The sequence below is a fragment of the Trematosphaeria pertusa genome, assembly GCF_010094035.1.
Source record: "Trematosphaeria pertusa strain CBS 122368 unplaced genomic scaffold BU26scaffold_14, whole genome shotgun sequence".
Taxonomy (NCBI): Eukaryota; Fungi; Ascomycota; class Dothideomycetes; order Pleosporales; family Trematosphaeriaceae; genus Trematosphaeria; species Trematosphaeria pertusa.
In genome coordinates, this window is record NW_022987225.1 from 108,110 (window position 1) to 132,569 (window position 24,460).

At 56.1% G+C, this 24,460-nt stretch overlaps 10 protein-coding genes across 10 annotated transcripts; 5 read left to right on the forward strand and 5 right to left on the reverse strand.

Moving 5' to 3' along the window:
• The first annotated feature begins 339 nt into the window (after positions 1 to 339).
• Positions 340 to 2,042, forward strand: BU26DRAFT_80109 (uncharacterized protein). Its single transcript, XM_033836357.1, has one exon. It carries the CDS (start codon positions 631 to 633, stop codon positions 1,942 to 1,944), a length of 1,314 nt encoding a protein of 437 aa, XP_033679563.1. The 5' UTR covers positions 340 to 630; the 3' UTR covers positions 1,945 to 2,042.
• Positions 2,043 to 4,191: 2,149 nt separating this feature from the next.
• Positions 4,192 to 6,472, reverse strand: BU26DRAFT_568576 (uncharacterized protein; the record flags this gene model as incomplete). Its single annotated transcript, XM_033833787.1, has 2 exons — positions 4,192 to 5,987; positions 6,049 to 6,472. 2 exons carry the CDS (start codon positions 6,470 to 6,472, stop codon positions 4,192 to 4,194), a joined length of 2,220 nt encoding a protein of 739 aa, XP_033679564.1.
• Positions 6,473 to 7,119: 647 nt separating this feature from the next.
• BU26DRAFT_508584 (uncharacterized protein) lies at positions 7,120 to 7,691 on the reverse strand (the record flags this gene model as incomplete). The annotated part of the gene is made up of 2 exons (XM_033827093.1): positions 7,120 to 7,413; positions 7,512 to 7,691. 2 exons carry the CDS (start codon positions 7,689 to 7,691, stop codon positions 7,120 to 7,122), a joined length of 474 nt encoding a protein of 157 aa, XP_033679565.1.
• Positions 7,692 to 8,234: 543 nt separating this feature from the next.
• BU26DRAFT_568577 (uncharacterized protein) lies at positions 8,235 to 10,263 on the forward strand (the record flags this gene model as incomplete). The annotated part of the gene is made up of 6 exons (XM_033833788.1): positions 8,235 to 8,293; positions 8,344 to 8,450; positions 8,506 to 8,618; positions 8,669 to 9,093; positions 9,143 to 9,783; positions 9,836 to 10,263. 6 exons carry the CDS (start codon positions 8,235 to 8,237, stop codon positions 10,261 to 10,263), a joined length of 1,773 nt encoding a protein of 590 aa, XP_033679566.1.
• Positions 10,264 to 12,644: 2,381 nt separating this feature from the next.
• Positions 12,645 to 13,696, reverse strand: BU26DRAFT_80211 (uncharacterized protein). The gene is made up of 2 exons (XM_033836359.1): positions 12,858 to 13,696; positions 12,645 to 12,803 (listed from the first exon to the last, which is right to left on the reverse strand). Exon 1 carries the CDS (start codon positions 13,478 to 13,480, stop codon positions 12,896 to 12,898), a length of 585 nt encoding a protein of 194 aa, XP_033679567.1. The 5' UTR covers positions 13,481 to 13,696; the 3' UTR covers positions 12,645 to 12,803; positions 12,858 to 12,895.
• Positions 13,697 to 14,830: 1,134 nt separating this feature from the next.
• On the reverse strand, positions 14,831 to 16,653 carry BU26DRAFT_508586 (uncharacterized protein; the record flags this gene model as incomplete). The annotated part of the gene is made up of 2 exons (XM_033827094.1): positions 14,831 to 16,296; positions 16,350 to 16,653. The coding sequence occupies 2 exons, from the start codon at positions 16,651 to 16,653 to the stop codon at positions 14,831 to 14,833; spliced, it is 1,770 nt and encodes a 589-aa protein (XP_033679568.1).
• A 634-nt stretch (positions 16,654 to 17,287) lies between these two features.
• BU26DRAFT_80287 (uncharacterized protein) lies at positions 17,288 to 18,939 on the forward strand. Its single transcript, XM_033836360.1, has 3 exons — positions 17,288 to 17,364; positions 17,413 to 18,059; positions 18,108 to 18,939. Exons 2-3 carry the CDS (start codon positions 17,535 to 17,537, stop codon positions 18,468 to 18,470), a joined length of 888 nt encoding a protein of 295 aa, XP_033679569.1. The 5' UTR covers positions 17,288 to 17,364; positions 17,413 to 17,534; the 3' UTR covers positions 18,471 to 18,939.
• A 40-nt stretch (positions 18,940 to 18,979) lies between these two features.
• Positions 18,980 to 20,445, forward strand: BU26DRAFT_568581 (Acetamidase/Formamidase; the record flags this gene model as incomplete). Its single annotated transcript, XM_033833789.1, has 5 exons — positions 18,980 to 19,054; positions 19,103 to 19,121; positions 19,174 to 19,462; positions 19,531 to 20,195; positions 20,255 to 20,445. 5 exons carry the CDS (start codon positions 18,980 to 18,982, stop codon positions 20,443 to 20,445), a joined length of 1,239 nt encoding a protein of 412 aa, XP_033679570.1.
• A 188-nt stretch (positions 20,446 to 20,633) lies between these two features.
• On the forward strand, positions 20,634 to 21,669 carry BU26DRAFT_508588 (uncharacterized protein; the record flags this gene model as incomplete). The annotated part of the gene is made up of 3 exons (XM_033827095.1): positions 20,634 to 20,805; positions 20,855 to 20,950; positions 21,137 to 21,669. 3 exons carry the CDS (start codon positions 20,634 to 20,636, stop codon positions 21,667 to 21,669), a joined length of 801 nt encoding a protein of 266 aa, XP_033679571.1.
• Positions 21,670 to 22,178: 509 nt separating this feature from the next.
• On the reverse strand, positions 22,179 to 24,245 carry BU26DRAFT_579083 (uncharacterized protein; the record flags this gene model as incomplete). The annotated part of the gene is made up of 1 exon (XM_033834442.1): positions 22,179 to 24,245. A coding segment is annotated over one exon (2,067 nt), but the record flags the coding sequence as incomplete, so codon positions are not given.
• Between the last annotated feature and the right edge of the window lie 215 nt (positions 24,246 to 24,460).

The window sequence follows — 24,460 nt, forward strand, 5'->3', positions numbered from 1 at the left end:
CGTATCATCCCGCAAGCTTCCACTTGCACTCCTCAAACTTGACCTCATTTCTCTGTCGCTTACTTGTATTCGCTAAGAACGATCTCGAAGGAGCTCGGAGCCGCCTATGATTTGTAGTAAGCTGTCTACGTAAGCCAACTATTCTAACCTTCAAGCCTCGATCCAATATGAAACCGGCGACGGGTGATGATTAGGGCGGACCTGCATCAGTTTCATAGCAGGCTTAAAACTCGCCGACAAGAGCATCTACGAGGATACAGCATCAACGCCGACATTTGATAATCAGGGCTGGTCGATATCACGAGGCCTAGTCGGGGCGGTCAAATGGAGACATTCCGGAACGATTACGAGCTGAACGGCTTTTTCGATGGCACCACGGTAGCTGACGCACCGAGAAATGCTGAGTTCGCCGACTGGATTGCAGCCGGGGGCTTTTCGTTCAGCGATGAAGAGTTAGGTGCTTCTGCGGGTGATATCGTGGGCGGGGTGGGAGCGAACACAAGTACGACGCTGTGAGTTGCCCTAGCTGAGCGGCCACACGTTCTCCTTCATGATCAGTAACAGCCCGTTTTGGCACTCCGCCCTCTTCATCTTATCTGCGGTGAGAAGAGATGCGTCCGCATTCCCGACATGCCAACTTGTCAAAGCTACCCAGCCTGCCTTGGCCGCGCCTTCCTCGTCTTGCTACCGCGCTTGCTCGTGCTGACGATGTTTAGCCCACTGGCTACGACGAGCGCGTTCCTAGCGCAACATCCTGTCTTCTCCTCGGATCAAGCCGCCGAGCTCGGTAGCTCAGGTTTTCTGGCCAACGGCGTACCGCTTGAGCCTGGTGACGTCCCTTTGATGGACGTTTTGTGGCCAGAGCTCGCAGCACAAGCTTTTGCTTCCGAGCAGTGGGATGCTCCTCTTCCACTGGACGTAGCCGACAGTAGCCTCCCGCCGAGGGCTATAGTGGCTTCCGCTCCGGTTCCTTCGCTTGAAGAAGACGACGAAGACAGCGGGAGAAAGAAGAGACGACGGATCCCGCCTAATGCTAAGAAGCTTCTTGAAGAATGTTTTGAGCACCACAGAGAGGATCCTTACGTCCCGCAGGAACAAATCGAGGATTTGGCCTCCCGCACAGGCCTGTCGATTCGCCAAGTTCGCACATTCTTCGCCAACGCAAGAGCTCGAAAGCTACCCAAAGTATCCAGTCCCCAATCTCCGTCATCGCCTCGAAAGGCTTCGAAGATGGATATTCAACAAACTCAAAGCACGCAACCAGGGCCCATGGAACGCTTCCTTTCAAGCTCCCCCGAAGACGAGGGCCTCTCCGAAGACGCTGTACGAGAAGCGGCAGTATCGATGAAGCCACCTACAGACGCAAGCCCCCGAAGACACTCTAGTATAACCGACGCCAGGTCAGTCTCCGACAGTGCGCGGAGTTCAGCTTCAAGCTCTTCAGCCGCCAGCGTAGACTCCGTGAACAACCGCGGACCCCGCCGAGGCCGCAAGAGACAGCGCGAACCCACGGCGAAAATCCTCCCGTCGATTGATCGCAAACCCTCCAGCCCCTCGAGGAAATATCAGTGCACCTTCTGCACGCTGGACTTCGCGCAGAAGTACGACTGGCGGCGCCACGAAGAGTCGGTCCACTTCCCACAAAAGGAATGGGTATGCATACCAGATGGGCCCGTGGACGCTTCACGCTGCGTCTTCTGTGACGAGTTGAATCCGGATCAAAGACATTTGGACGCACATAAGGCCATCACTTGCTCGGAGACACCCCGTGCTCAGCGTGCGTTCTTACGCAAGGACAAGCTCATTCAACACATCAAGCAGGTGCATGCTTGTCCACCCCCTCAAGGAATTGGACGATGGTGTCGGCCCGTTGTGCGCAGAGTCGTCCTTCTTTGCGGTTTCTGTGGTAAGACCTTGCCGGACTGGGCGACAAGAGTCGAGTAAGTGAGCTCAATTTCCTCCGTGTAACGATCTCGCTCTAAATCCGATGGGACGGAAGCTCTAGGCAACGCAGGATTCTTTCCACCACCGCTGTCTTTCCGTTGAATTCTGATATAAGAACTTGTGGGCGGCTTTGTGCTTCATGCATCGCACTAACATGGATCAGCCACCTCGCAGACCACTTCGCAAGCGGTCTCAGTATGGAAATGTGGCTTTCGCATCGCTCAGCAGGCTTAATAGCGTCCAGCCAAAGCTGCGAAGAGTTCGCAACACCCCGCCTTGTGACCGACCCTACAGCCGATGGAGAATTCGCGTGTGATATCTGCTCTGCTCGCTTCGACCAGGAAGCCAGTGTCATCCTTCACCGGCGGCAAGGCCACAACGCCTACAGAGCAGAAGAGAAAGGCTTCGTAAGTCTATTCGCGTCCGATAAGCAGGTCTCACAGAGCGAGTACGCGGAACTCTCGACGGGGACGTCTGGGATTAAGCTCACGCTTAAGCACCATGCGACGACTGGAAGTAGTGCACCGGCTGCGCGACGCCCTGCTCAAGGAGAGATGCAACGCAGTCAGAGTGCCCTATACAGTGGGAATTTCCCCTTCGTGCTGAACTCCAATACACTCCATTCGCAGTTCGGCAAACCAACCCTGAGGATGGACCATCGAGCTGTTCACGCCGACCACAGACCGAACGCACCACCTCCCCGCACGGCACGCATACCTATATCGTCGTACTCGGGCGTGCCTACTGCGCGAGTTGGCTCGGGACAGAGTTTGGTCTCTAACCCGCATTCGGACTGGAAGTTCAATCTATACACGGAGGGTAGGAATAGCGCCCCAAGGACGGCTCCGGCTCCGAAACGCAGAAGCAACCTGAGCACGGCATCGGGGTCAGGCGTTCTTAGCATGATGTCTGGCTCCGTTTCATCGTTGACCCATCGTTCTGGACAACTGCCACTTGGGCTGGTGGATGAAGTGGATATCGTGGACGCCCAGGGCGCAGAATCGTCGTCGCAATCATCCCAACCTCAACCATCTGCTTCTTTTGCACGACTTCCACGAGCGACTGTCGATGGAGCAGGCCCCATAGCAGGCCCTCTCCCGTTCTCTGCCAACCCAGCCAGGGGCTCCACGATGCCTGCGCCTAACTTATCCGAACGCGTACGCGCCGTGACGGAAAGAGTGAGAGCGAACGCGAGGACGGCGGTCGTCCCAGGACAGGGCATACTGCACTCCCTCGAGCAGCTCGATTCAGTGGCGGAGCCGTGGCCCAGCCCTTATGATGTGCCGGCCTCGAGCTCGTGATGGTCGAAAGATCAGGGGCTCGGCCGAGACAATCTCGCATCCTTCACAACGCGTGAGCGATTCTTGAACACCGAGAGACTGCCACGTGTATTCACCCGCCACACTCCTACCTCTGTCTCCTTACACATTCCCAAGATGTTGGTACACCCCGCATGCTGCGGCCGCGGACACAGCATCACGCGAATGCAGGACCAATCCACCACGGGACCCCACGCGGGCGAATAAGGTGACTAAAACATCCCCCGCCGCCGCCTAGAGGGCCTGCGAGTCTCCGGTGCATGCCTGTCACCCAGCGCACATAACTCAGGCTAACGGAACCATGGCCTTGCTCATGGACGGGTGCACGTAAAGGGCAACCTTCCGGGCTAGTCGGGGCTTTCGCGTGCGCAGCACGATACCGGCACGGATACGTTGAGGCATCCAGGTACGAGAAAGACATCGATTTAAGTAGTGAGAAGGAAGAGGGCAACATGCGCTGGTATTCCCGAACCGGGTCAAGGAACAAGGCAATGCTCAGATCGCCGCCAGGATTGTGGAACTAGGATTCTACTCCGGACATGCTTCAAATGCAGCGGTGTAGCACTTAAATAGCGGTATACAGGAGAGCTCGACCAATAGTATTAGAATAGCCTTCGTTGTTCGTGGGGAATTACACATGGGGACTTACATGGGGCTGGGGTTTGAGCGCGAGGCATTCACGAGATGATAGTCTTGAAATATGATCCTTAAAGATTATATGCCCATATATACTACATGCGAAAGGTATCCCATGCTGCCTGTACCGTCCATGCATCCCGCTTTTTGCCCTAAGAAAACTCCCGAAGCAATCTGCAGGAATCATGATACTTACACAATCTGCCGAAAGAAAGCCCCTACTCGCTTTTGCCCCTCATAAAATAATGAGAAAACCCTCTTCAGTGCAAGTCGGCCTAAGCCGCTCCAATGATCATAGCATCATGGCATGCAAATCGAAAACATCATTCCTCCACGCACCCTCGTCCATATCATCAATCCGTTCAGCCGCCTGCCGACCCTCCTCTTCCCAGAGCTTAACCACGCTACCAGGCGCATACTTGCCCCTGAACACGCCCTTGCCTGGCGGCGCAACCCCAACTCTTGTGTATAGATCCGGGTCCTCGGCGGGCGTCAAGCGCGTCATTACCGCCTTGACGAACGTCTTCAGGTCGTCCGGATCCGAGATGCGGGTCGCTCTCAGCCTCTCTCGTGCAAAGAGTAGTTCGCGGTTCGCGGCGTGGAAGAAGTCTGCGATGGCGGTGGCGAGCTGCCTCTCCATGACTTTGCGGATGACGGGGCGGAGGAGCGGCTTGAGGAGCCAGGTGATGAGGCTGAACTTGGACTTGCGGAGGGTGTAGGACAGTTTGTGGATGTGCACCCGCACAGCTTTGAGTGTGAGGATTTGCTCCATCCGCTCTTTTGCGATTTCGACGTCCAGGTGGATGTCGATACCGCGCTCGTCGAGCTGGAAAGATGCGATCCCCTCGTCTGCGAGGCGGAGCAAGCCCGAGTGCGCGCGGAGCAAGAACCCAATCTCGTCGGCGCGCACGGAGAGCCCGTCGATTTTGATGGTCATCTTTGAGGTTACCGAAGAGGCTGTGCGGAAGCGCGCTTTCCAGATCTCGAAGTCGTTGTACGTCTCTACTCGGAAGCGGAAGGGGAGGAATGAGGTGTTGTTGATGGTTTTGCCAGGTTCGATGATGAGGTTCTCAAGGAGGAGGTCGACCTCCGGGGTAGAGACTTCGAGACGCGGGATGGGGACGTATTGGATGGCTTGGATGAGGAGCGGCACGAAGACGTTGATTGCGTCTTGGACCAGCTCGGTGTTGGTGTAGCGGTATGCTGGCGAGAGAATGTAGAAAATTTGCGTGCTTGTCTTGATGAGCTTTGCGATGTCTTGGTCGCGGAGCACTGCCTCGAAGGTTCTCTGTACTTGCACAAAGAAGGCGTCAACATCATCTCGCAGGGAGGAGTCTGTGCCGACGCCGCGAGATTTCTTCCGCAGCTCTTGGAATTTCTCATCTGCATGATCAAAGAAGTCCGGGTCCGTCAGCAGCTTTTGCAGGGAGTTGCCGATGTCGCTCATGAGGCCCTCGAACCGTGGGTCTTTCTTCGAGTGCTCCATGACCTGATGGAAGCGATCCTCGAGTTTCTTCCACTCTTCCTCGTCGCCGAAAGAGCTCAAGAACGTCCAGAAGTTCTTCACTGCTTTCTCCATAGCGGGATTCGTGTTCACATCCTTTTGGGTAGCGCCCATGGTATCTTCGACGATGCGGGAGTACGACATAGCATATCGCTGGAGGAGCAGGCCCAGTGTCGAGACCGACTCTGAGTAATCCCTCTTCTTCCGCAAGTCCGTGACCGTCTTCTTCAGCCGGTATAGCAGCGAGTCTCCCTCTTCGCTCCTTAGCTTGTCTGCCGCACTGTCTTTTGCCTCCTTTGCCACTTTCACCGCCCCGGAGCCAACCACTTGAGCGACTTCCGTGGCTTGTCCATTGAGATTGTCCGCAGACGGGGGAGAGTCCGAGTCTGCTCCCGGCTCTTTCAATGTCTTCTGCTCACTCTCTGAGGGCTCTATCTTCTCCCCAGCCTCATGTGCCACTTCGGACAGTGCGAATGCGGTGTCCTTGAAGATTTCGCGGCCGACGACGTTGAGATCGGAGAGGAAGATGCGGAAATCGGAATTCGTCAGCAGCAACGAGCCGACTGTTTGCAGACTTTTATAAGCTATTCACGGGTTAGCCAGAACTCAACAGATATGTTTGCCAGCTATTCCATGACCACATACCCGCTACAGTGTCTGCTTTGGCCTTTGACTTGGAGGCGCGATGGGCAATGTCGTCCACATCGACAGAGACCCTCGACTTAGACAGGTACCAGATGAAGTCCTGTATCTGATCCTTGCTGTTTTTGTGCTGCAGCAGATCGATGAATTCGTGAAGCCATCGCTTGGTGTGCTTCACCAGCAGCCGGCCGGAGTCGCTCAGGTCAGGGTTGTCGGGATTGAGGATGTCGGCGGCGAGGAGGCTGCGAAGGTTGGTGATGACCTGCTCGTTCGATGGCATAAAGCCCTTGGACAGGGCGCGGAGCATCTGATACGAGTGCAGCTTCTGGTGGAGCTCTCGCTGCAGCGCCGTGTCATTGCGGTACTGGGGCAGCAGCGGCCGCTGGTCGTCGTCGCGCGGCTTGCGGAGTCCAAAGCAGGACGACATGTTGCACTCCGGTCCTGTCAATGGAGGTGGAGGTGGAGGTGGAGGTGGAGGTTAGGTCGAATTGGCTGGAATCAGTGCCATAAAGGCTGCCTTGAGCGTGCCCGTCGTGAAGCTCTCATCGTGACGACGAGCCGCACGCTAGCGCAGACGTCATTCTGCCGCGGCCGCCAAGCACCCCACACTTCCATCCCGCTCAACACCACACTCGCACGACCCGGATATCGCGAGTTGAAACTGTGACAGCTGCTGGGCATCTCTATGCGGCGGAGCATCTTCGTCTTGCCCACAGTCAAAACATTCGTTCCTCCACTCAATGAGTGCGCAGAGCTGGTCGCGTGTGCCCCGTAGCACCCCCTGCCAGGCACAACGGCACTGCATCGCGCGTTTTGTCCGAACCAGGCAAAATTGATTGCCATTCATCGCTCGACAGAGGCCCAAGACGTCGAAGCTTTCCCCGCACCCGCCGCTTCGGATATCGAAGGAGATCTTTCAGAGGTCGGCGCGAACCGTCTGGTTCCACTTTTTAGCTGCATCTCGACGGATGGCCACGGAGGAGAGGGACCTGACGACGGCCATCACTGTATGACTCCGCATTCTCCCATCAGCCCGCCCCCTCCTCGTGCAAGTGGAAGTGGCAGAAAGGAAGTTTAGCCAGCAGCGTCCCAGCGACGGGGAGAATGCAATTGACTTTCGGTCTCTTGGCCCGGCCGCAAGGGGCTCACCGCCGAAAGCCCGCGTCTGCGCTGCGAATCGGGACATGGACGAGGGCAGCAGAGGTCTATCAGACTATCACTAAGAGCAGTCGGTGTGCGTTCCGTGCATGTGGACGAATGCTCGTCGCCCAGCATCCCGCGCGCGTGGCCTCCAGGCTTGGGCGAAAGTGTCGCATCGCGTTGTCGTCTGGAGACGGCGTCGTCGAATCCGAGACAGCTGCCGTAAGACTGGAAGAAGCACAAGCACCCTACGGCAAATTGGCGATGGCCGCGCGGATTAATATCGTATGTTTTTGGCTTTTGCGTCGCAGAAGGCCGCCGCTGACTCTGGCGAGGCCGAAAATGCCTCTTGATGCCTGACCCCTATCGTGGAGCGTGGAGCGTGGAGCCTGAGGCAGGGCCCGCGCTGCCCTCTGCGCGCTGCGCAGTCCTGGCATCGCGACGAGACCGCCGGGTCCGCTGTTGAGGGCAGCGGAGCCGTGGGAGGGCGCTGCGGACCCGGACATGACGTGCACGCCGCTCCCCAGCTTTCTGAGTGCTGAGGTCCGGGTGGGAGAGTTGCGGCGCACGCTGAGCCCTCGCGGTTCCGACTTGTTCCGATGCCTGCGCCTCCATGCGCCGGCTTGCTGCAGGTCGATGCGTCGCCCTACGACCCGCCGGCTCCTGACTCGCCGACGGCCTGCCCGTGTAAGGCCCAGGCGTTGTGAGGATCCCAACTGGGGAAATTTTTGTAACGCTGTCCGTGAGAGACGCTTCGATGCTGTTCCGCCGGCTCTCCTCCCAGCGCGGCCACCCACCCGCCAACTGACTCCTGCCCTGCCATTGCCGTCCTCCGATAGGCCACGCCCGCCCTACCCCCAAACTCCGTCGTAGCCGTCCATATTCCATTTCTTTTACTCCATGCCGCGGCCTGTCTCCAACTCGCACTGCCGTTGTCCATGCTGAGATTAAACCCTTTAAAAGCCGGCCTGCTCTCCCCGAGCTCTCACATCTTCAGAACCTCTCTCTCTTCCCCCAGATCCATCCGTTATTTGGCATCAATCGCAGACATGGCTACCGCTCAACTCCAGACCAGGCCCAGCATGCCCCCGAGGCAGCTCAGCACAACGTGAGCCCCCCGCCGTTGCTCGCGTAGTCAATTGCTAACGGAGCTTCCAGGAGCGGCGACTTTGACCCAGCAAACCCGCCCGAGATCCGCAAGTTCCTGGGCACCTACGGTCTGACTCCGCCCGCCGTCCAGAGCTACGAAGTGCAGGCACAGCGATGTGAGTGACTCACTACTACAGTCCAGTGTCTGTCCAGCATGCTGACTGTCCGCAGGCCTCAAGCTCCTCGCTATGAAGACGACGCCAATCGAGAAGTTCCAGTATCTGGTGCACCTCAGGGCCACAAACGTCCACCTCTTCTACAGGCTGCTGTCAGAAAACGTCAAGGTAAGCGGCCCCCGGAGCGCCCCGTAGAGCTCGCTCTGACACCTTCACAGGAATTGACTCCCCTCATCTACACCCCGACCGTCGGCGAGGCCTGCGTACGATGGCACGAGATCTGGACACAACCCGAGGGCATGTACCTTTCCTGGCACGACCGCGGCCACCTCCGCCAGATCCTCGACAACTGGCCCCACAATGTGGAGATAACTGTGCTCACTGATGGCTCGCGTATCTTGGGTCTCGGAGACTTGGGCGTCAACGGCATGGGCATTCCCGTGGGCAAGCTGGCTCTATACACTGCCTGCGCCGGTATCAAGCCCGATGGCACCCTTCCCTTGACTCTTGATTTGGGCACGAACAACAAGGCTCTTCGGGACGACCCGCTATACATGGGCTCCAGGATGCCCAAGGTGACTGCTGAGGAGGAGCGGGAGTTCCTGGACGAGCTTATGGCGGCTCTGACGGACAAGTGGCCGAAGTAAGTTGACCCATAGGACCTTCCGGTTCAGGAAACTGATTGCATGCAGCATCGTCATCCAATTCGAAGACTTCAAGAACCCCTTCCCCGCCCTCGAGCGATACCAGAACACCTACTGCATGTTCAACGACGATGTGCAGGGAACTGGCGCCGTCATTGTTGGCGGTTTCATCAACGCCGTAAAGGCTTCGGGTGTGCCTGCTAAGGACCACAAGGCCATCTTCCTCGGTGCCGGCAGCGCCGGTGTCGGTGTTGCTAAGCAGATTGTCGAGTTTTTCATCAAGGAGGGCTTGACCGAGGAGGAGGCTCGCCGCAAGTTCTGGTTCGTCGACTCAAATGGCCTCGTCACCCTGGACCGAGGCGACAAGCTCGCTGAGCACAAGGTCTACTTCGCCCGGGACGACAACAACGGCCGTCAGTACCAGTCACTGTCACGGCTCATCGACTATGTGAGGCCCACGATCCTTATGGGTCTGTCCACAATCGGTGGGGCTTTCAACAGGGACATTCTCCAGAAGATGGGCAAGCTGAACGACAGGCCCATCATCTTCCCCCTCTCCAACCCCTCCAGTAAATCAGAGTGCAACTTCGAGGAAGCTGTCCTCAACACTGAGGGCCGTTGCCTGTTCGCCTCTGGCTCGCCGTTCCCATCTCTGGAGTACGGGGGCAAGCTCCTTACTCCGGGCCAAGGTGAGTCCAGCACTATACTCGGATTTCGAAGTATGAGCTAACGATTACGCAGGCAACAACATGTATGTGTTCCCGGGTATCGGTCTCGGCGCTATCATCTCCAAGTGCGTCACCATCACCCAGGACATGATCTACGCCTCTGCCGAGTCTCTATCCACCTCTCTCAACAAGCAGGAGGTCGCCGACGGCTGGCTGTACCCGGATATTCGCCGCATCCGCGAGGTCTCCGTCGTCGTGACCCGCGGTGTCATCCGGGCCGCTCAAAAGAACGGCGTCGACCGTGCTGTCGAGCTCAGGGGTCTCAACGACGAGCAGCTCGATGCGTACATCAAGGAGAATATGTACGACCCATTCAACGAGCGGGAGAACATTGGCGACGAAGTTGCCCAGCTCCTCGCTACCGCCTCCGGCATGAACGGCCATGGCTACACCAACGGCGTCAATGGCATCACGAACGGTCTTGGCGCTGCTCACTTGTAAGCTGCACAGTATACGTGAGAAGATTGCATTTTGGCACACGCTTTTCGCCAAATTTGTCTGCTCTGCTGCATTTTTCGGTCTCAACAAATAGATTGGGTTGGGACACGGAAAAAGTCTTGGGATGGATTCAGATTCACTTCGATACCCCCGCAACACCTCCTTTCCTCTTCGAATACCTTCATGACGCCACCTAGATTGCTCGCTCCTAATAGCTGTTGTTGGAGTACTGAATACAATTAGCGTTGGACGAACTTTCTATCTTCGATGACGTGCGTGCTGATATCATATGCAAGTTTGCTTTTGCTCGGGTACGCGCCCTCGGTTCGCTTGATAAGTATGCATCAACACCCCCAGATCCGTTCTCAACATCAAAAGCAATTCACATGCCAGGGTTCTAGAAGACCGCAGGGCTCGGCGAACCCAACTCTGCGGGTCGACGGCCCCGGACCCACCCGAGAGGAGATTTCACATGCGGTTTCCAACATTGTGGGGTTTTCTGGAACCGTGTCGGTATTGTGTGCATGTGCGTGGGGTTTGTTTGTGGGTTGGTAGGAGCGTGGGTGCCGGGCGCAAGTGGTGCCATGGTTGAGAGACTTGGTGCAATAACCGACAAGTTGAGGTCAGCAACCCGACTTTTCAAGTGGCTCGTCTTTGTACATGGGGGTCGTGATGGAGTGACAGTGACAGTGGGTGAGTGTTATCAGCGGCGCTTTTGTTGCTTTTACAATTGCGTTTGCGGCTTGCGCGAATTTTGAGGGCGGATGCGGGTGTGGCGCTGGCGCTGGCGCTGGTGATGGAGGTGGCTTGAGCTGGACGCGAAGAGCGGGCTGAGGATGGAGCAAGCGCAAGGAGACAGAAGGGGTTCGTCAAGATTCTGGCATGCGTGCTGGATTGCTAGGCGGATCCGCAGCTTAATGGAGTGCAAAAAGTGAAGGTTCTTAGGTGAGCGGATTGGTAAATTCGCGCTCCCCGTTTTCCTCCGCTTGCTAGCATGGGGGCGGGCGATGCTGATGGCCTTCAGCAGGCGTGGAGGATAGAGAATTACAAGGCGTGCAGGTGGCGTCCCGCCAGAGAGCCCCGTCTCAATGTGTCCAGCAGGACCTTTCCATGCCGCAAAGTATGAGGAGCTTAGTAACCCGATTTAAAATCCAGCACGCGGACGAGAATCTCAGGATAGAGTGGAACGGCGCCTTCCATGAGAAAAGCTAGGTTGAGCTCCAGTCGGTAATGAGGACACGAGGAGGGCGCCAGCACGGAGGCCATGCTTGCTTGTGAGCATCCTTTCGATCCAGAAAGAGTGGCCGAGCGATGGAGTCAGGCGCCAGCAGGAGGACAAGGCGCGTACACCAGGTATCGCCATTCTCGTCCCTCCGAGGGATAAACAGAGATTGGGAATCTAGGAGGGGGCGATGGAGCATAGGAAGAGCGCTGCAGGGTTGCTCGTTATCCCCGTAGGCGCATCTACGAGAGCGGCGGGAATCTAGGAGGCGACAACATGGAGAGAAACATCGGCGATTTTAGTCTCCGTGTAGGGAATGGATCCGAATTCCGATACCACATCCATGAATGTGATACTAGGTAGCTTTTAGACTCCCTAGTTCAACGAGGGCTGCGGAAGAGGCCCCATGAGTAGAAAATGCGGGCCTTTCGCTCGCATCTAGATCATGAGGAACATAGTCCACAAGGAGGGCATGGCATAGCGGATGTGGTATTTAGAAGCCCGGGAGAGCTCGGCCACGCCAGGAGGAAGTCCTCTTTTCAGAGCTAGTAGGGTTCTTTTGGACTCCAGCAAGATGATAAACGGCAGCACATGAAATCCCCATCATGTCGATAAGTAGTGTTTTTGGACTCCTCTGATGCGTGTGATCGGGGATCCCGGGGAAGCTCAGCGAAGGCATGTGAAGACGTCACGGTAGTTTCCAAAGACCGGATCCCATGTGAGAATGCTATGTGAGAGCTGGAGCGGTAAACATCTCGCCCATCGATGCCCTCTTTTGATGCCGCGAAGGCTTGGAGTCCGCGAAGAAAGGAGAAGGCGTATGAGGCGCCTTTACATGGGTACTCGGGGCGATTTCGGAGTCGTTGGCCTGGATTTTCCGGTGCCGGGGTGTGTAGCTGACCGAGAGTAAGGTTTTGGCCGTCCGGGGAGGAGTGTACTAGGCACTGCTGGAGAATTTGCACCATAGCAAAGGACCTAAGCCCTCCTGGCTACTAGTCCTGGCGAACACTAAGAGTAGATGCTGCTCTGTATAGTGGCAATGTAAAAAAAGCCTCCGCGAACTGACAGCGAGCAATGCCGATGAGGATCTTCACCAGTCCAAGAAGGCGACGGGGAAAACGATAAAGGATATTGATGGGAATACATGATGCGAAAAGCGCAAGGAAGCCGCAACCATTACCCAAAACCGCAAACCCAGGGTCGTAAAGACCTGAGAGGGACAAGCGAACGGCTACTTCATGGACTCGTCCAAGAATCGCAGCCCATGGGTATCATCTTCTCCATCCATGGCAATCCGTGAGGATTAGTCATTAGTAATCACCTACGTCGCATTAGCCCTATTTCTCTCATTCGTCAAGTTCTTCATGCGGCGAACCTCAATTCTTCCTCCCAACGCTCTTCGTCCCTTTCTTTTCACTCCTCCTCCAAAATGCCCAGATCATCCTTCCTCTTCGCGCGTGGAAAAATACTTCCATTCAAGTACGCCTCCAGTTGCTGGTCATAAACCCGCTGCAGACAGGCCTCCGATTCCTTCGCCCTCAGGCTTCTTAATGTATCTCTCTTCGGGCTTGGCTTCCTTCTCAGTGAGTGCTTTGGGACGTAAAATGGCTCCCATTCGTTCCCCCAATTCGCTACATCCGGTGGCGGGAAAGAGTACGTAAAAGACCTCGGGCGTGAGGTAGGTGAGCTGGGCACTGATGTTGGTGGAGAGGAGGAAGAGGAGACGGTGGAGCCAGAGGACCGAAATGATGTTGTTGGCGAGGACGGGGTGTCTCCCTTCGATGGCGATGGAAGTCGTGGGATTTCGTGGATTGTGACCTGGATTGCGTTCGGTGGCAGTCTCCTCTTCCTGGCGAAGAGCGGCTTTGGTACGAGCTCCAGTTTGCTTCCAGAGTCTGGCAGTGGAGGGAGAGGTGGAGGAGCCCCATGCGGATATCGATGGTTCGGATTGCGCATGGGTAGTGGAGGTGTTGGACTCGGTGTGAAGGGGTCCATCATCTCCGTAGACTGCGTGTAGCGTAACGGTTGAAGGCTCCACCCGTATAGCGTCGGACAGGAACCGTGGATATTGACTATGCGGAGCACAAAGTCCTGCCTTAGCCGTCCGAGGACCTCATGGGGTTAAAATACGGGGGGCGGGTGTTCCCAGCAGATCCCCGCCACCTAAAGCGTCCATCGGTGAGCGCGCCCGCTGTTGACCGTCCTTCATCTTGCAGCTTCTCAGCAGGCTGCGAGCCTTGTTGAGGGCCAGAAGGCTGGTAAGCGGCGTCGAGCAGGTGTGGTGTGAGAATACGGGAGGGCTGGGATCATGAGGCAGACGCTCGGATCCCCTCACCCACCATTAGTCGCATCTGTTAATGTGTTATGGGAGCAGCAGGCGTTAAGCGCAGCCGCAGTCAGCGCTTGCGATGAACAGGTTGCAGACATGAGATGCAGTCGGAGCTATGCGATGATAGGTTGTTGGGAGCTGAATGTCGGTCAGATGCCAAATTTAGGTGGCGGGGGGCGGAGACCAGGGAAGGGACCAGGAACAATGAACAGGACATCATGAGAAGCGGCGCCCGAGAGACTCCGGTGAGGAGGAGTCAACGGCCAAAAGAAAGCAGAGACGTGCAGAGACGTGCAGAGATGTGCAGAGAAAGGCAGATCAAAGTCAGAGGGGCGTTGACGCACCGGCGTTCCGTCCCACCTGTCGCGCAGGAAGGCGCCACCAGCCGCCCTACGAACGGCCTGCTCAGCTCTCGAAGAGCCGCAAGCCACTGGAGGGGAGGACGGCATCAGCTGCCAATTCGTCACCGCCCTACCGCAACCTGCTCACACACAGCGCAGGTGTTCAACCAGGTTTGCTTGCTTCCACCACCGTTACTAAATGTCGAATGATGTCTCTCTGTTACACAAGGGACGCCTTGCCGGCGGAGAGCCGTGTCAATCAACACCCTGTCCTCGTGTTAATCCCAACTGCCGAATAGAATAGATAGACAACAACTGGAGGGGCTGCCGAGAAGGATGTTAAGAACCGGAGGGGCGTGGTATTGCTTGCATGTGCATGCAGCCCGGGACGGTTCGCAGAGAGATTGGCTGAGGTTCACTTCGAACGCAAGACCGACGTAAGAGTGCAAGCGCTCGTCGGAATTCAATGGAGGGCCTGGAGGATCAACTCTCAGGCGCTCACGACAAGTCTGCTGATATTACAACCATGTGCTACAAAAAGTGGTCGATATCGTACAATGTAACCGGAAACAGAGAGCATCATCCATCCAGGTCCAACCGCCTTGGGTAAATGCCATCATAAACGCCTGGTCTCATCAAGGTGATATGCAATGCTAAGAGTTCGCTTTCGCCGCGCGATCAATCAATGTCGCCAGAAAAGCCTCTCCTTCTGAGTGTTGAATCGTCAAGCGTCCGCAGGGGTATGCCAAAATCATCTTCCTCTGGCCACTCATCCTCATCGCTCGATTCCCACGAGCAAGGTATCTTCTCTCCGGTATGCCGGACGCGGTACGTGTTGAAGCCGAACATACCGTCCGAAATCTTCGCGGCGATGCGCAGCATTACCTGCACCAGATGAGCCGGGGGCCCGAGTACAATCTCGCACGTCTTCCGAATCAAGGCCGCCGTGAACTGTTTTCTTGGGCCTTGCGCCGGAGGGCAGAACAAGTTCTGCGGGCGCGGCATCGGTGAGAAGGCGCGTCTCTGGGACGCCCCAGTAAGCCTCTTCAGCCGGATCGCATCCGGTGGGGTGGGTACATCTAGCAAGGGCGGGTCAACGCTATCCTCGTCTGAGTCGCTGACGAGGGGTGGCGTGGATGGCGTAGGCGAGGGATGAACCTCAATAGTCGGTGTTGATGCAGGGTGATCTTCCATTGTTGGGGTCACAGGAGCAGCTTCTTCGGCGTGGTCTAACGACGAAGCCCTCAACGTTACTTCGGAAGTCTGTCGGCGATGCTTGCTACGCCCTCTGGAATCTCGCTCTTCATTCGGGCTGTGTTCCTCCACCCATGGATTGCCAAGCTCGACCTCGGCGTCTACGAAGGGCGGAGAGGGGCTGCGCTGGGTAGCATTCTCCAACGAGTAGAAGGAATCCACGCTAGACAGCAGGCTCTGCGCGTCAACAGAATCTTTCCGCTGCAAACCCGTTTCTACTCTCTGTTCACGCTCTTCGTGCGATTCCTCCGGGATCGGCGTACCGCAAAGTGATGAGGAATGCACGCTTGTTGCTGTCGGCGCCGTCACGGACCGCATTCCTTGGAACATTTTAGCTCGCTGCGGAACGGACGGCACCGGTAGTGGCTGTGGCAGGGTAACTTCCAAGAGGGTTACCGGGGACTCGGGCACTGCTTCGCTCCTGTCAGTATTGATGTTGGAGCGATCGTCCTCTTCATACGAAGACGCGGTACCAGAGTCTGAACCTTCTAGAACAGGCGTAGAAGGCCTTGGAGCACCCTCTGGCACCCACTTCTTGTCGAACAGCCACTTTTTCGCCTTCTCTGGGGGTTTCTTCGGTCGTCTGCGCGGCGGTGTCTTCGGACGCTCTGGCAGCTCTACTTCAAATCCTCTCTTGAACGGACACCTAGTCTTCTCATACTGCAAGACCTGGCCCAGCACTGCCTTGAAATCCTCAACCTTCTCTTTGTCATCTGCTGTGTCGTAGGGGAGCTCTATGCGATAGTACGAATCTTGCCGTATCCGAAGCACGAACTTGGACTCCCCGTCCACGCACCAGCATTGCGATTTTGGGAAAATGGTGTGAAGCAGGTTACCGGAGTTTAGGAATGAGACATTAGACGATGTCACGCGATATATTCGCAACACGCCTGTAACTTCAGTCAGCAACCGTGACGTCTCACCAGCTCGTGACTCGACTGACCGACTGCCAATGTGCGCTCCGTGACCGACCTCCACGGTATAGGATGAGCTGTGTCATCGTCGCCTTTTGCGGGCTGGCGGCGAGAGGGCGAGGCTTTCCTGCTAGAGCCGGAGACGGTGAATGAGACTATCTTGGTGGACGAACAGACAAAGAGAGTCTCTATTCCGTCGGCGCTGTTCGTAGATGCCGGCGTGGGTCGAGGGTTATTCGCGATGCGTGCGGGGAGCGTGAAGGAGCGGCGGGCATTGGACGAGGAAGCGGGCGGCGCATGCTCTGGGGTGGCGGAGGCAGACGGCGACGACATGGTGGACGGCTCACGGCGGCATTGTTGTCCCAGAGTGGCCGAGATGCGAGTCGCCTGGACAAGCAGAGACGGTATTGCGGCTGCCCAATGTCGAGATGTCGGTGTGTGGTTCAAGTCGGCGCGAGTCGAGGCTAGGCTGTGATGCTCGGACGCCAAGGAGGGATCGGTTTCACGGTGATCTTCCGCCTGTTCTGTCCGTGCCAGAGCCCCGCTTGCTGTTTATTTGCCTGAGGCAGTGGGCATTCTTCCGCACGACGGCGGCTGGGCGGGGAGCTGGTGCGCGTGGAGCAGAAAAGTAAACACGCCGAAGCGCCCAGCAGGCCAGTAGTGGTTGAGCCTATTCGCGCTTATTGGCCGAGAAGCCCGGACCACGCGTTGCGTCATTGGAGCCGCTGCACTTTCGCACAGGCGTCAGCATGTCCACGGGCGGCCGACCAGCACGCGGCCGACGTCTGCACCAAGCGGATATCGTTACCTGCAGGCGCAAGAAGCGGCAATGAGCAACTTTGACCCCAATGCCATCCTCCGGGGTGCGCAGCTTACTCTAGTGGGCTGTACGCTGTGCACCATCTACCCAACAAGGTCCTCACTGACAGGCTCCCAGTACACCGCGCCCTCCAAAATCCAGGCCTCTTCACCTCGAGCCACTACCGTCAAGCTGCCATTGCCGTCGCTGCTGGAATCGCTATCCGCATTCTCGTCGCCATCCCCGTACGTAACGCTCCACGAGTGCCGTGGACACATCTTAGAGAGGGACAGGGCAAGGGCTGTGCATCTGAGATCCTCGACGAGCTGGACACACTAAGAGAACGCACATCTGACGAGACTTGCAGATAATCGGAGTGAGATTCCTACTATGGATCCTCTCGTTTGCCGTGAACATGGACCACGCCCAGTGGGACGACGCCGCCAGAGATGGGTTACACTTCCTAGAGCACACAGTCCTTCAGATACCCTTCTTCCTGATGACGCTTATGCGCTACATTACCCCGACGCTTGACCAAATGTTCATGGACTCTCTCCGCTGGGTCGATCAGACATACATCCAAAAACACAAATCGGAGGATCCGCACAACCTCCGTGCCCTCTACTATCCGAACCTGAACATGTATCCCACGCATGCGCCGAAGGGAGAACAGGAGAAGACAGCCTTGAAGCAGACCATCACAGTTTTTGCCGTGAAGTACGGACGAAGAGCCGGGATTTCGCTTGCAGTACTGGCCCTGTCATATGTGCCATACGTGGGACGCTTTGTGCTCCCCGCCGCCAGCTTCTACACCTTTCAAAAAGGAGTGGGGCCTCAACCGGCAATGGCCATCTTTGCCGGTTCATTACTGCTGCCTCGAAGGTACCTCGTAGCTTTCCTCCAGTCATACTTTTCGTCGAGGACTCTTATGCGTGAGCTTGTGAGTAGTACCATTCCTTTCGTCATAGGCGTCCCTGACAATATCTAGCTCGAGCCATACTTTGCTCGCGTGCGCTATTCAAAGGAGCAAAAGAAGTTGTGGTTCAAAGACCGTGCTGGCGTTCTATTTGGCTTTGGCCTGGGGTTCTATGTCCTCGTGAAAATACCCCTAGTCGGTGTCCTCGTCTACGGTCTTGCAGAAGCCTCAACAGCCTACCTGATAACTAAGGTCACCGACCCACCACCTCCCCCTTCCGAGGCCGAAGAGTTCAAACAGGAGTCGCTCCGCTGGAAGAACAAACATGAGTTCCTCGCATTACCATGGCAAAACATGGACGCTTACAACATTGAGATGGTGAAAGACAAATTCATGTCCGAGGTTCGGCAGACGCCGCGGAAACAGTTCACTTGAATCATTTTCTCGTCGATGGTTGCCCACGAACAGGAGCGCTGGAAGCACACAACATGGCAGGAATTTCGGAACGGCCCAGCATCCGACCAATCGAAGAGTGGCCATCATGGAAATATCGGCAAACACGTACAACAGCCATCCGTCGCTTTCGTGCTGCACGATGATGATATTCGGTTTGGCATGCGCGGTTGTACCCCGCAGCGGGGCAGACGGCTTTCCATTTGCAGCAGCTGAGGCTATCCGATGCTACGTAACAGCTCTGATTTATCTCCAGCTTATCACCTTCCTTGCTCTCAATTCGTTCAGACAGGGCTTGGAGGGCTGAGCTCCACGGAAGCTAGGATGGAGTTATCAATGAATACTGGAAGAGCCTGGTTCCCCCGCGCGTCTCTTATATCTAGTGATGCATGTCCCACGCTGTCGACGGCCCCTTCATTCCACTCGCTCCTCATCGAAAACCTCACACAGAACGAGGACCTTCTTTGACAGCTCCATCTACAGCTTCTTCGATGGGTAAACAAGAGATACGCTGTGCCGCAAAGGTCTCTTTGGACAAGCCTGCTGCTGAGCAAGCTTGCCTCCACGTATGCTGACTCCCGATCGGCGTGTAAGCACAGCGCTGACGTTTACAGAACCGATGGCACCCAGACGGTATACCTCCTGCTCCATTGGTCCCAGCTCCTATTTGCTCACGCAATTGTAGTGCCTTCCTGTGGAACTATCAAGAACGGCGAAGTTGTCAAGATCGAATGCGTCGACTGGACGGGAGGCCAAATTGGCAACAATGATTCTGCGGATGACGTCCGAGACGTTGACCTCACGCGCGTCCACTACCTAACGGGTCCCTTCGAGATCGAGACCGCTGAGCCGGGAGATGTCCTCCTCGTTGAAATCCAGGACGTGCAGCCTATGCAGGACCAGCCGTGGGGATTTACTGGTGTGTTTGCGAAGGAGAATGGCGGCGGTTTCTTGGACGAGCTCTATCCCAAGCCGTGCGTATATACCTGGCTCCCTGAATCACGAAGCCTAGATGTAGGCTAACACGAGGACAACATCACAGAGCGAAAGCCATCTGGGACTTTGAGGGAATATTCTGCTCCTCCCGCCATATCCCCGGCGTCCGCTTTGCCGGCCTCATTCATCCCGGCATCCTGGGCTGCGCGCCCTCCCCCGAAATCCTCGAAACCTGGAACAAACGCGAAGCCGAACTCATCTCTGCATGCAGCCACATGTCCCGCGTGGTCGCCCTCCCACCAAACCCGCAATCCGTCCACGTCGGCAGCGGCGACGACTCGATCAAAGAGAAGGTCGGCCGCGAAGGCGCACGCACGATCCCCGGCCGCCCCGAGCATGGAGGCAACTGCGATATTAAGAATCTCTCTCTCGGCAGCAAAGTGTATCTGCCCGTGCACGTCAATGGCGCGAAGTTCTCTGTCGGCGATCTTCATTTTAGCCAAGGGGATGGCGAAATTAGCTTCTGTGGCGCGATCGAGATGGCTGGCGTGATTACGATCAAGTTCACGGTGATGAAGGGTGGGATGGAGCAGTTGGGTATGAAGAGTCCGATCTACATCCCGGGACCCGTGGAGCCGCAATTTGGACCCGGCAGGTACATTTACTTCGAAGGCTTCTCGGTGGATGAGAATGGGAAGCAGCATTACATGGACGCGACGGTGGCGTATCGGCAGACGTGCCTGAGGGTTATTGAGTATCTCAGGAGATATGGTAAGCATGTCCCTCCCGAAGCTGCATGGTGTCGTAGGGTTTGTGCTGATAGCGGGTAGGGTACGACGATTACCAGATCTACCTTCTGCTCTCGTGCGCTCCTGTCCAGGGGCATATTGCCGGGATCGTCGACATACCCAATGCATGCACGACCATGGGTGTGCCGATGGACATCTTCGACTTTGACATTAGTCCGCATGTCAAAGCGGAGAAGAGGGATTTGGGAAGTTGTGCTTTTGCGAGTAGCTAGGCGGGGTGGAGTTTTGAAGGATAGTCAAATGTTAACTCCGGATGGAATATACGTAATCTAGCATGGCACTCCTTACCTCGATCATTATTTTGCCTTCAGTTTGGGTTCGAGATCCATGGATGGTTTGGAAGCTTGATTTAAGCTGCTTCGACTACAACACCACAATTTTCGCTCGCATCAACGCCACGATGTCAGGCGACGAGGCCGAGAAGGAGAGCGAAAGGGCCGAGAGGAAAGCCGAGAGGGCCGGGAGACGCAAGAAGGCCGAGGAGATGTTGGCGCGGGCGAGCCAACTGCGGGCCGAGGCAGAGGAGAGTAGGGCGGCGAGGGAGCAGCGCGAGGCAGCTAACCTGCGCTTGGGTGAGTTTGGTTCACAATGGGATAGGACGACATGACGAAATCATTCCAGCTGATGCCGTAATTGGAGAGCGCAATATGCGTATCGCTAGTGGGCTGAAGTATGGGTTCGACGGGGACGACGCGTACATGCGCAGGCTTGTTGGTGGTGCGCAGGCGGGCGCATTGCTTTAGGTGGCGGGCGTAAGTGTAGTGGAGTTGGCCGAGCAGAATTTGAGGTTTCGTTTGCCGATGACGGAGGGTGAGTCACGGCCGGTCTGGAGTTCAGCTCCGGACCGTGCTTCTTGTGCTGCGAGTGCTGGCGGGAGTACCCACACTACTGATGGACAACAAGGTGAGAAGAGAAAGGCAGACGACGAGCTTCAACATGGGGTGAAGAAGCATGCGCGATCCGCAACGCCGCCCACAGCCCCGGCTAGAGCTCCACCAACAGCTCCTGCTGCCATGCTTGCTCGGGGCCAGTTCGATGGGCATGGAGGGAGGACGTCGCTTGGAGGGGGGATTCGTGGCCGAGGTGGATTCGGCGGTGCGAGGGGCCGTGGCCGACCAGCTTCAGGTCGAACTAGTCACGAATTAGTTAATCAACTATGGCCAAACCCACCTGGCCAGACCCAGCAGGAGGCAGCAGAGAGGGCCGCTGAGCACCAGCCGACTTCCGAGGCCACCCGCCACATGTCCCCGGATTCGCGGCAAGCCGCAAGGTCCACGTTGGTCGAGACGCAGCTAGAAGACAAGCAGGCCGACGAGGACTCAGGCGACCACAGCCGCCAAACCTCCGATACCACCGGCATCAAGCTGCTCAGGTCCCTCGCAGCGCAGGGTATCATTTCCAAGGAGGATATGAGGAAGCTGCTTGAGGAAGATTGAAGCCAGCGCCGATAGCAGGGCAGTCATCGGAGTGTGAGACTCTGATCTTTGTAGGGACGAGTATAAGAGATGCTGTAAGGCAAGCTATCAGAGTATAGACCTTGATAGCTGTTGATACGGGTGAGACAGATGAGCAGACACCGGAGCGCAAGGCCTCGATCCTGCAGTTGCACGGTAAGGTAGGAACGCAGACATCGGGGCTAAAGGCCTCAATCCTGCACTACTCCATGGTAAGATATCGTAGTTGAGACTATGATATCTCCAGAGAAGGTCCCAAGGCAGGATGTCGGACGTCAAGCGTTTAACTCCCCGCAGAATGCTTGGAGGGTACCGGCACCCGCAAGTCTCTCAAAAGTTCATGTATTTTCTATTCTTTGTATCTAGTTGATTGTATTAAATAACATATCTACCCAAACCTTCTTTCCTCCCAGTCTATCAGCAGTATTTTATGCTTACTAGTTGTATGCTTTACATATGGAAATGGAAACATGAGCAGCCTCACGACGACGTCATTTCCGGTCCTCCAAATCCTCGAGGTCCACGGTAGGAACACTACGAGTAAATGACCCGTCGTCCGATACGTCAGCGCCACCTTCTGCCCCATCGTCGGAGCCAGGGCTGTCCACGCTGGGCGGATTCGCTACGTCCAACGCGTCATGACTGCCCGCTTTCTTTGGGAAGACGTACGGACCAAATCCTTCGTTGACAGGGTGTCTCTTCCCGTCAAGTACATGCCTCGCATCTACTTCGGCTGCGCTTTGGTGTCTGCTTGATGGATTGGTGGAAGACTCCGTGCGCCCGGACTCTCGTTTGCCTGAACTGCCGCCGCTAAAGAATGGATCCATACAGAGGCTTTCGTAAGTGGGTTCTTCGCTTCCCGACCCTTCAGGAGGAGATTGCATGCTGATGGTGTCTCCCTTGCGGACATCTGGGATCGCTGCTCCGTTGTAGATAGCGCAGTCGCTCACAGATGCTTCGTCGCGAGACGCTGGTGACTTCTTCAACGCCACGGCCTTGCCTTCGCAAGTAGTCTTGAGCAGGAAGCTAGCGAGGCCTTCTCTGGTCGTGATTTCTTCAAGGTGATGGCGCGCCTGAATATTCGTATGCGTTTCGTCCTTCCAAAAGACGACGCGCCACAGATAGTGGTTCCAAATCGGGAGCATGCCATGCTCTTGAGCTTCGGCTGGTCCCATCTTTGCTTCCACTTCTGGATCGCCATCGTAGTGCCTGTAGTTCCTCAGGAGGTATCTGAGGAGTCGACATTCAGCGCTCGGAGCGCAGTCATCGCTCGGAATCCCTAACTTCGCATCTAAGTCAAGTCGTTTGTAAACATGCCTCTCGTTACGATGACGGTCTAGAAGAGTACGGAGGCATTTTTCTGGCGTAAGCCTCTCCTCAAAGCTCTCTTCCGGGACTCCGTGGAACACGGCTATCCTAGAATCCCACACGGCGGTAAACATCACCTTCATCTTCTCGCCAAGCTCCGCTCTTTCAGACTCCGCGGTGTCAGACTTCTTATTCCCGAGTGTGGCATATCTCATCGCCTTCTGAAGCTCGTCAACGAGGATTCTGGCGAGCGCTTCGCGCGACGTGATATCCTCCAGCTTTCTCCGTTGCTCGATATTGGTAGATGATGAGGTCCAGGATGCTTGCATCCTCTTTTTGACTAGGTCAATCGAATTGAACACGGCGTGAGATGACGGAGGCCAGTGGATGACTCGCCAGATGAAGTGCAAATAGACTTTGTCGAGCGGTCCTCCGAATAGGTTCAGTGTATTGTGGTAACCAGTCCGCGTTGGATTCTTGATCAATTGTAGAAGGCCCTCGAGGACGGTATCTTCGGTGTATTTGCTTTCGTTCTCAAGGAAGTGGTATTCCTCGATTTCAAGCTTGTGTGACTTCAGGAAGTCTGAGGAGGCGAGGAGGCGGCCGACGTTGAGTTCTATCGATCGGAAGGCAATCTCCTTATGTTCGTCGATCAGCATGCTCGCAAGCGCGCCCCGGCTGATGACTGTCTCAAGGTGCTCTTTAATGACTTGGTCGTCATCCCAGTGTATCACACGATAACAAAAATGACTCCAGATGTGCTCCAGCGACGGCATCTCAGTCTCAGAAAGACCGCTGAGATACCAGCCTAGGAAGGGATCGTTTCGTGGGAAGAATCCGCTCATCGCTCGCCCCGAGAAGTGATCGATGAGGGAGCGAAGGAAGCGCATTTCCATTTCGGCGAGCTCGCGCGCGCATCCGGACTTTAGAGGGCCTTTTCTGAAGTCGATCGGTGCATAGTGGGCTCTCTCGGTCTTCGCTTGTTGGATTAAGTGGTCGATGGCCGCTTCGCGTTGTTTGCTGGCCGCTTCGCGTTTTTTGACGACGTAGAGACGAGGGAGGAGGGCTATTGCAACCACGGTGGCGCCGGCGAACGTGAGGAGCTCGATTTCGAGCATGGCTACTGCACGACCAAGGAGACAGAGCTCGTAACTGCGTATAGGTTCACGATGGACTGTGATCGAGGTAGATAACTGAGACGTGGCCGTGTGCTGAAGTGCTCTAGGCTGCGGTATGCCAAGTCTGTGTTTGTGAGGATGTTGATGGAGGAGAGAAGAGAAGAGCGGGAGTGTAGAATCTTATAATGAGGCGTGGTATGACAAGAGCGAGGATTGTTTTGAGTCAGCTGGATGACTGATAATCTTCAGGGATTCATGAGTAGACGGTAGAATATGACTCTTTGCATGGCTCGGACTCACTGATTAAGAGCGGCAGGTGCGACCGAACGCAACGGCACCTGAAAGGA